The sequence below is a fragment of the Boleophthalmus pectinirostris genome, unplaced genomic scaffold (assembly GCF_026225935.1).
Source record: "Boleophthalmus pectinirostris isolate CB_2022bp ecotype Guang Dong unplaced genomic scaffold, ASM2622593v1 HiC_scaffold_20, whole genome shotgun sequence".
NCBI lineage: Eukaryota > Metazoa > Chordata > Actinopteri > Gobiiformes > Gobiidae > Boleophthalmus > Boleophthalmus pectinirostris.
In genome coordinates, this window is record NW_026571153.1 from 256,922 (window position 1) to 266,921 (window position 10,000).

Genomic DNA, 10,000 nt, shown 5'->3' on the forward strand with positions numbered 1-10,000 from the left:
GTACTACACAGTACTACCAGAACAACTACAGACAGTACTACACAGTACTACCAGAACAATGTCCGGGTTCTACAACAGACACAGTACTACAGTAAAAGTACTACACAGTACTACACAGTACTACCAGAACAATGTCCGGGTTCTACAACAGACACAGTACTACAGTAAAAGTACTAGGGTGGCAGTAGTTCAGTTTGTGGAGCATTTGCCCACTGATCTGAAGGTTGCTGGTGTGATTCCAGCTCCCACAGATGAATGCTGTCGTTGTGTCCTTGGGCAAGACACTTAACCCACCTTGCCCACAGTGTCTGTGTACACTGGTGTGTGAATGTGTGTGTGTGAATGTGTGTGTGAATGTGTGTGTGTGTGTGTGAATGTGTGTGTGTGAATGTGTGTGAATGTGTGAATGTGTGTGTGTGTGTGTGTGTGTGTGTGTGTGAATGTGTGTGAATGTGTGTGTGTGAATGTGTGTGTGTGTGAATGTGTGTGTGTGAATGTGTGTGTGAATGTGTGTGTGTGAATGTGTGTGTGAATGTGTGTGTGTGTGTGTGAATGTGTGTGAATGTGTGTGTGTGTGTGTGTGAATGTGTGTGTGAATGTGTGTGTGTGTGAATGTGTGTGTGTGAATGTGTGTGTGTGTGTGAATGTGTGTGTGTGTGTGTGAATGTGTGTGTGTGTGTGTGAATGTGTGTGTGAATGTGTGTGTGAATGTGTGTGTGTGAATGTGTGTGTGTGTGTGTGTGTGAATGTGTGTGTGTGTGTGTGAATGTGTGTGTGAATGTGTGTGTGTGTGTGTGTGTGTGAATGTGTGTGTGTGAATGTGTGTGTGAATGTGTGTGTGTGAATGTGTGTGTGTGTGAAGTGTGTGTGTGTGTGTGTGTGTGTGAATGTGTGTGTGTGTGTGTGTGTGTGTGTGTGTGTGTGTGTGTGTGTGTGTGTGAATGTGTGTGTGAATGTGTGTGTGTGTGTGTGAATGTGTGTGTGTGTGTGTGTGTGTGAATGTGTGTGTGTGTGTGTGTGTGAATGTGTGTGTGAATGTGTGTGTGAATGTGTGTGTGTGTGTGTGTGAATGTGTGTGTGAATGTGTGTGTGTGTGTGTGTGAATGTGTGTGTGTGAATGTGTGTGTGTGAATGTGTGTGTGTGTGTGTGTGTGTGTGTGTGTGTGTGAATGTGTGTGTGAATGTGTGTGTGTGTGTGTGTGTGTGTGTGAATGTGTGTGTGTGTGTGTGTGTGTGTGTGTGTGTGTGAATGTGTGTGTGAGTGTGTGTGTGTGTGTGTGTGTGTGTGTGTGTGTGTGTGTGTGTGTGTGTGTGTGTGTGGTTCCTTGTTGTAAAGAGCTTTGAGCCTTGAAGGTGGAAAAGTGCTGTAGAAAAATGTGACACAGTACTACAGTAAAAATACCACACAGTACTACAGTAGAAGTACTATATTAACAGTAAAAGTACTACGTTAGAAGTACTACAGTAAGAGTACTGAAGTAAAAGTACTGGAGTAAAAGTACCTGCAGGAGCCAGTAGCAGCGTCTGTGGAATGTGGGGATGATGGAGGAATGAACGTAACACCCGTAAAGACACACTGCAAACAAACAACAACAAACAAACAAACACAACACAACAAACAAACAAACAACAAACAAACAAAAACAACAAACAAACAAACAAACAAACAACAACAAACAAACAAACACAACAAACAACAAACAACAAACAACAAACAAACAACAAACAAACAACAAACAAAACAACAAACAAACAACAACAACAAACAACAAACAAACAAACAACAAACAAACAACAAACAACAACAAACAACAACAACAAACAACAACAAACAACAAACAACAAACAAACAACAAACAAACAACAAACAAACAAACAACAAACAAACAAACAACAACAACAAACAACAAACGGAGGGAGAGAAAGAAAAGAAACAGAGAGATGAACAGTGGTTATTCATTTGGCAACAGGAAAACAAAGACACAGGTTTATTCTCCTCCCTCTGTCCTCTGTCTCCCTCTGTCTCCCTCTGTCTCTGTCTCCCTCTGTCTCTTTCTGTCCTCTGTCTCTGTCTGTCCTCCCTCTGTCCTCTGTCTCCCTCTGTCTCTGTCTGTCCTCTGTCCTCTGTCCCTCTGTCTCCCTCTGTCTCCTCTGTCTCTGTCTGTCTCCTCTGTCTCTCTGTCTCTCTGTCTCTCTGTCTCTGTCTGTCTCCCTCTGTCTCCCTCTGTCTCCCTCTGTCCTCCCTCTGTCTCTGTCTGTCTCCCTCTGTCTCTGTCTCCCTCTGTCTCTGTCTGTCTCCCTCTGTCTCCTCCCTCTGTCTCCCTCTGTCCTCCCTCTCTGTCTCTGTCTGTCTCCCTCTGTCTCCCTCTGTCTCCCTCTGTCTCTGTCTGTCTCCCTCTGTCTCTGTCTCTCTGTCTCCCTCTGTCTGTCTCCCTCTGTCCTCCCTCTGTCTCTGTCTCCCTCTGTCTCCCTCTGTCTCTGTCTGTCTCCCTCTGTCTCCCTCTGTCCTCTCTGTCTCTCTCCCTCTGTCCTCTGTCTCCCTCTGTCTCTTTCTGTCTTCTGTCTCTGTGTTTTACCTCCATCCCCTGGACCTTCAGCTTCATGTGATCTTCTCTCGTGGTTTTTCCGTCTTTCCGTTTCTTCCAGGAGTATCCGTCTTTTCGATATTTGACTTTCTTTCTGTTGTACAGGATGATGCTTCCGTTTTTGGGCCTGGGACGGAGAACACGGAACAAAGAACACGCCGTTAGAACCACAGACACGGAACAAAGAACACGCCGTTAGAACCACAGACACGTTAGAACAAAGAACACACCGTTAGAACCACAGACACGGAACAAAGAACACGCCGTTAGAACCACAGACACGGAACAAAGAACACGCCGTTAGAACCACAGACACGGAACAAAGAACACGCCGTTAGAACCACAGACACGGAACAAAGAACACACCGTTAGAACCACAGACACGGAACAAAGAACACGCCGTTAGAACCACAGACACGGAACAAAGAACACACGCCGTTAGAACCACAGACACGGAACAAAGAACACGCTGTTAGAACCACAGACACGGAACAAAGAACATGCCGTTAGAACCACACAGAACACGCCGTTAGAACCACAGATGTTCTAAAGTGGAGCCCTTAGCGCTGCTGTCAATCAAACCTGTTGCTAAGGCTAGTGGGAGGGGCCTCGGTGAAAGAAGGCATCTGATTGGTCTGTTCTTAATGTTCAGATTTTGATCAGGGGCAGAGAGTCTGGTCCAAAACAAAACCAGAACAGAACCAGAGCGGAACAGGGGGGGAACATGGGGGGACACGGGTGAGAGCTGAGAGGATCAGACCTGGTTTTGAGGGAACAGCAGAGCCACTCATCATGACGATCGAAGGAAATGAGGAACGAAGCGATCTCCTACACAGAGACAAAAGACAAAAGACCAACGTGAGGGACAGTGTCCTCTGTACAGGTGTGTGAGGGGCGTGTCCTCTGTACAGGTGTGTGAGGGGCGTGTCCTCTGTACAGGTGTGTGAGGGGCGTGTCCTCTGTACAGGTGTGTGAGGGCGTGTCCTCTGTACAGGTGTGTGAGGGGCGTGTCCTCTGTACAGGTGTGTGAGGGGCGTGTCCTCTGTACAGGTGTGTGAGGGGCGTGTCCTCTGTACAGGTGTGTGAGGGGCGTGTCCTCTGTACAGGTGTGAGGGGCGTGTCCTCTGTACAGGTGTGTGAGGGGCGTGTCCTCTGTACAGGTGTGTGAGGGGCGTGTGTACAGTGTGTCTCTGTACAGGGTGTGTCCTCTGTACAGGTGTGAGGGCGTGTCCTCTGTACAGGTGTGTGTGAGGGGCGTGTCCTCTGTACAGGTGTGTGAGGGGCGTGTCCTCTGTACAGTGTGTGAGGGGCGTGTCCTCTGTACAGGTGTGTGAGGGGCGTGTCCTCTGTACAGGTGTGTGAGGGGCGTGTCCTCTGTACAGGTGTGAGGGGCGTGTCCTCTGTACAGGTGTGTGAGGGGCGTGTCCTCTGTACAGGTGTGTGAGGGGCGTGTCCTCTGTACAGGTGTGTGAGGGGCGTGTCCTCTGTACAGGTGTGTGAGGGGCGTGTCCTCTGTACAGGTGTGTGAGGGGCGTGTCCTCTGTACAGGTGTGTGAGGGGCATGTCCTCTGTACAGGTGTGAGGGGCGTGTCCTCTGTACAGGTGTTCAGCTTCAGCTTGGTATTGTTTATAAAGTACCTGAGTACCTGGTTGGTGTAGTAGAGAGTAGAGAGAGCAGGGAGTACCTCGTTGGTGTTCCAGCGCAGGCGCTCCGGGGGCAGACAGGCCGAGCGGGGGAGACACTCCAGGAGTTTGTTCGGCACAAAAACTTTTCTCTGATTTTTATTTTCTGAAAAAAACAAACACAGAGTTAGAGCCGCAAGCGGCGTCCAGCGGCCCTGCTCCCCCCACCTGTGTGTGTGTGTGTCTGTGTGTGTGTGTTTGTGTGTGCTCCAGTTTACACACACAAACACAACAACTCAACACAAACTCTATCTGAACATACACACACGGGTCAGGGAGTCAGAGGGTTCAGGGGGTCAGAGGTCAGAGGGACTTACCGCTGTCAGGACAGACCATGTCCTTCCTGTGGCTCATGTTGACGTTCATGTTTCAGTGACTGAAGCTCTCGCCCCAAAAACTCCACACGACCTGATCCACTGCATCTGAAACACACAACACACACACAACTGAAACACACAATATACAACTGAAACACACAACAGCAGAAGATGTGACACACACATGTGGATATTTCCTGTGGGCCGGTTCTACGTTGTTATAAATCTCAGACTCTACATTCTGTTGATTTAATCCAGTTTACACAGAAATGTCCTCATATGTGACTCTACATCAGTGTTTATCTGTGGAGTGTGTGTGTGTGTGTTCATAATGTCCCTGAACACACACAGAGTCACGTCACACACGTGTGTTTGTTTACACTCACACACACAGATCCAAACACTCACATTATATTCTTTTTACGGACGATCGGTTTGAGTCTGGATTAAAAGGACATTTACTAGTGCAGACTTGTGATGTGGGAGGAGCCTGTGTGTGTGTGTTATTAGTGCAGACTTGTGATGTGGGAGGAGCCTGTGTGTGTGTGTGTGTTATTAGTGCAGACTTGTGATGTGGGAGGAGCCTGTGTGTGTGTGTTATTAGTGCAGACTTGTGATGTGGGAGGAGCCTGTGTGTGTGTGTGTTACTAGTGCAGACTTGTGATGTGGGAGGAGCCTGTGTGTGTGTGTTACTTGTGATGTGTTTAGTTTTTTTCTCATTGTTTATTGTTGATCTGTTGTGTGTCACATAAACAGTCTGTTATAAAGTGATTATATTGTTTGTATATTTGTTCCTGGAGCTGCACTGATGTAAATGAGCTGTGAACAGAAGTGTGAATGATCGACATTTACACATATGTTTAATCACCGTGGTGCAGCATTTACGACTAAAGACTAAAAGCTCTAGTTTACTTTCTTTACTAGAACATGATGTATAAATGTCATTATTCATTCTGTCTGTAAATATGACATAAAGAGTCAGAAGAATAAATGTTTCTTAAATAAACAATTTAAAATCCACCAGAGACAAACTAAAGTTTTTTAAACAATTCAACATTTACAGTGAATTTTTACATCACTAAATATATCGACGATTATATCGACAGCTCCAACTCATGTTTTATCGACATCATATTGACCACAACTAAATCCATATCGGTCGAGCTCTATGTAAGAGTTTACTCTGGGTTGAGAGTTTGAGCTCGTCGAGTTTTCAGTCGTTTGATTTTAAACAGTTTTGAGGCAGAGAAACGTTCAGACGACAGAGCAGCTTCAGAAAAACACGACTAAACTCCCTCTGTCACTCTGCACCTCACACACACAAATATGACTTGAAATGTCCCACATTAAACTTTACTCTGACCTCTGTTCTCATGTTCTAATGTTCTACTGTTCTGCTGTGGTTCCTGCTCACACACAGAGCTGGAGTTGTGTTTTGTTTCATTCATGTGTTTAACTCACAAACCCTGAAGATTTACACAAATTCTTCTCTCAAACTGAAAACACTCTGTTCCACCTTGTGATGTCATCATGTGGTGATACAGGAAGTGCTCCACTGTGTTTTTAAACTCCACACACCTTCACTAGAATCACCTGGATCATTCCAGTTGTGGAGTTTTGATCTCGACTGAACTAAAGAGAAACGGAACAGAGAACTTCATGACATCACAAGGTGGAACAGAGCGTTTGGAGCTTTGGAGATGAAACAGACTCAGAATAAACCCATCTGCAGGTGTGTTCTAGAGGGGAACAGCGTTAGAACACCAGGTGTGTTCTAGAGGGGAACAGCGTTAGAACACCAGGTGTGTTCTAGAGGGGAACAGCGTTAGAACACCAGGTGTGTTCTAGAGGGGAACAGCGTTAGAACACCAGGTGTGTTGTAGAGGGGAACAGCGTCAGAACACCAGGTGTGTTCTAGAGGGGAACAGCGTTAGAACACCAGGTGTGTTCTAGAGGGGAACAGCGTTAGAACACCAGGTGTGTTCTAGAGGGGAACAGCGTTAGAACACCAGGTGTGTTCTAGAGAGGAACAGCGTTAGAACACCAGGTGTGTTGTAGAGGGGAACAGCGTCAGAACAGCAGGTGTGTTCTAGAGGGGAACAGCGTCAGAACAGCAGGTGTGTTCTAGAGGGGAACAGCGTTAGAACACCAGGTGTGTTCTAGAGGGGAACAGCGTTAGAACACCAGGTGTGTTCTAGAGAGGAACAGCGTTAGAACACCAGGTGTGTTGTAGAGGGGAACAGCGTTAGAACACCAGGTGTGTTGTAGAGGGGAACAGCGTTAGAACACCAGGTGTGTTCTAGAGGGGAACAGCGTCAGAACACCAGGTGTGTTCTAGAGGGGAACAGCTAGAACAGCAGGTGTGTTCTAGAGGGAACAGCGTTCAGAACACCAGGTGTGTTCTAGAGGGAACAGCGTTAGAACACCAGGTGTGTTCTAGAGGGGAACAGCGTTAGAACACCAGGTGTGTTCTAGAGGGGAACAGCGTTAGAACACCAGGTGTGTTCTAGAGGGGAACAGCGTTAGAACACCAGGTGTGTTCTAGAGGGGAACAGCGTTAGAACACTAAGTGTGTGTAGAGATCTCTAAAGTCCATTAGTGTGGGACCTGTCAGATGTTCTGCTCACTAAAGCTCCTCACGAAGAAGAACACACAGAACAACACACAGGAGAACAGCAGGAGAACACACACGAGAACAACAGGAGAACACACAGGAGAACAACAGGAGAACAGCAGGAGAACAACAGGAGAACAACAGGAGAACAGCAGGAGAACAACAGGAGACTACACAGGAGAACACACAGGAGAACAACAGGAGAACAACAGGAGAACACACAGGAGAACAACAGGAGAACACACAGGAGAACAACAGGAGAACACACAAGAGAACAACAGGAGAACACACAGGAGAACAACAGGAGAACACACAGGAGAACAACAGGAGAACACACAGGAGAACAACAGGAGAACAACAGGAGAACAACAGGAGAACAACAGGAGAACAACAGGAGAACACACAGGAGAACAACAGGAGAACAACAGGAGAACAACAGGAGAACACAGGAGAACACACAGGAGAACACGAGAACAACAGGAGAACAACAGGAGAACGCAGTGTCACAGTGGAGTGTTTGAGTCTGAGCTCCACCGGAGGCCGGGCTCAGGCGGCGGACTCTCCCCGCGCCTGTGTCCGTCTCTCGGTGCTCCTGTGGCGGCTGGAGCTCTCCGCCTCCGCCGCCCCCCGCGCTGCTCCAGGGACAGACACGACCCACGGACCCCGCAGACCCGCCCCCGCCGCGGCCCCGGGGCTCTGCGGGTCCGGTGCGGGTTTATTCGGGCTCGGTTCGGGTTCGGTGCGGGTTTGTTTGGACCCGGGCCGCGGCTAACCGGCTAACCACAGCTAACCACAGCTAACGGGACTCGGGGCGGAGGGTTTGTCCCGCGGACAGCGCCTCACAGCGGGGCAGAGCGCGGACAGCGGCCCCGGGGCGCTGAGGGGCTCCGGGGGGGCGGGACCGCGGGTGAGCCGGGGCTTGGGGGAGGACAGCGCGGGGACAGAGCGGGACAGCGCGGGGACAGAGAGCTCCGAACCGCCGCTAAAGCTCCGTTACCTTCCGCCTTCAGCACGGCCGCCATCTTGTCTTCTCTGACGTTTGTGCGTGCGTGGTCTCGGTACGTCATGACGTCACTCTCCAAAATTCCTACGCTAAAGTATTTACTACCGTGTTTACTTTTACTAATGTTTACTATTGATCACTAAATAAAATAAACTCATTAAAATAAATACAACAATAGACAACAATAATAGAATAATTAAAATAAATAAATAATCTGATCTCTATTTATTATTTATTAAATGATTTAAAAGGAAAATGCTCAAAACCAAACCCACCACAATTTTTTTTTTTTTTAAAGAGTCAGTAAAAATGTTTCCATGTGGTTTAGATCCTCCTTGTTCCTCCCTCACAGGACACAAGGGTCTGTGAAAGTTAGTTCAAAATTAATTTAATAAAAGCATAATTTAGCTAATAATTTTACTAAAGCAGGAGTAAATCATAGTGACCCAAAACCCGCAGTGCATTGTGGGAGTTGTAGGAAACAGACGTCAGACACTTTCATGAGTTTCTTTATAAAAAGTCTTTGAAATGATAAACACTGTCGATACAAAACAGTAGAAAAAGTGCTAAATATTACAGAGGTTTTCTGACTGGAGGCTCCGACAGGCGCTGGAGACAGGTGCTGGTGACAGGTGCTGGTGACAGGTGCTGGTGACAGGTGCTGGAGACATTCTCTCATTTTAAACCCTTTTTCTGCCCTTAGTGTTAAAATACAACATGAAAAGTTCTGTTTTAGTGTTTGTTTTTGGAGACAAAAATATGAAACTTTCACATTTATGTGTTTGATAAAAACGTTTAAAAAACGTTTAAAAACTGTTTAAAAATCGTTTAAAAACCGTTTAAAAACATTTAAAACCCAGTGGGTGGTGTTTCAGCTGAAGCGTCGGTTGAACATGACCAGACGGGGGCAGCACTGAGCTATATTTACTATTTGAACAAATTGTTCAAGTAGTAAGTTTTCCTGCTGAGTAACAGAGTAGTACAGTAACAGTACTTTTACTTGAATAATACAGTACAGAGTAACAGTACTTTTACTTGAGTAACAGTCGTCCTCCCTCTTCACTGAGTCTAAAATGTTTGTGTGAATCTGAAACGATCTGAACGTTTGTGTTTCCTTCACTTCTGATTCACTTTGTCTCATTTTTGTCTCTTGTGATTTTGGGAAAAGATGAAATCTGAGGTTTGTTTGGACGTGTTGATGAGTCGAACAAACGGAACGAACGATACGACGACACGACATGAAGAAAACTGACACGGTTCCTCCTGTTTCCTCCATTCTGTCAGACGTACGACGGAGAACAGAACCCAGAGGACGTTTCAGCGCAGGTTTACAAACGTCTCCTGTTTGTGACGTCAGAGTGAACAGATCTGCTCCTCGTCTGCTCTCGCTCCTCAACTCATTCACTTTGATTTAGTTTGAATCTTTGGTGAATCCGACTCGTTCTTTGGTTTAAACAGTTTTTTTCCAGCACATTCTTCATCCTGGAGCGTAAAAAGAATCGTTCTGACTGAACATAAAGAAGAGTTCAGACGGAGCGGGACGTCACCACGGCCTTCGCTTTTGTCTTGCTGTACTGTTGTTTGAGTGTTTCAGTGTTGTTGTAGTTGTTGTTGTAGTGTCTGTTTTAGTCTGTTTCATGTTGTTTTAATGTTTCAGTGTTGTTGTAGTTTTGTTTGAGTATTTTTGTGTCGTTGTAGTGTCGTTTCAGTGTCTGTTTTGTGTCTGTTTGAGTGTTTCAGTGTCTGAGTGTTTGAGCCGTGTTCAGCTCCAGTCTGGTGGAGCAGCTTCACGTTAAGG

General features: G+C 46.6%; 1 protein-coding gene across 1 annotated transcript in view; it reads right to left on the reverse strand.

Annotated features, from left to right (window-relative positions):
* The window catches only part of LOC110162074 (calmodulin-binding transcription activator 2-like), a 36,950-nt gene extending 28,707 nt beyond the window's left edge, over positions 1-8,243 (reverse strand). The window contains exons 1-6 of the mRNA XM_055156772.1: positions 8,197-8,243; positions 4,586-4,690; positions 4,271-4,374; positions 3,346-3,413; positions 2,577-2,712; positions 1,503-1,574 (exon numbers count right to left, since the gene is read on the reverse strand). Coding sequence (XP_055012747.1) covers positions 1,503-1,574; positions 2,577-2,712; positions 3,346-3,413; positions 4,271-4,374; positions 4,586-4,634 — 429 coding nt within the window. The 5' untranslated portion in view covers positions 4,635-4,690; positions 8,197-8,243. The remainder of the gene's footprint in view (positions 1-1,502; positions 1,575-2,576; positions 2,713-3,345; positions 3,414-4,270; positions 4,375-4,585; positions 4,691-8,196) is intronic.
* Between the last annotated feature and the right edge of the window lie 1,757 nt (positions 8,244-10,000).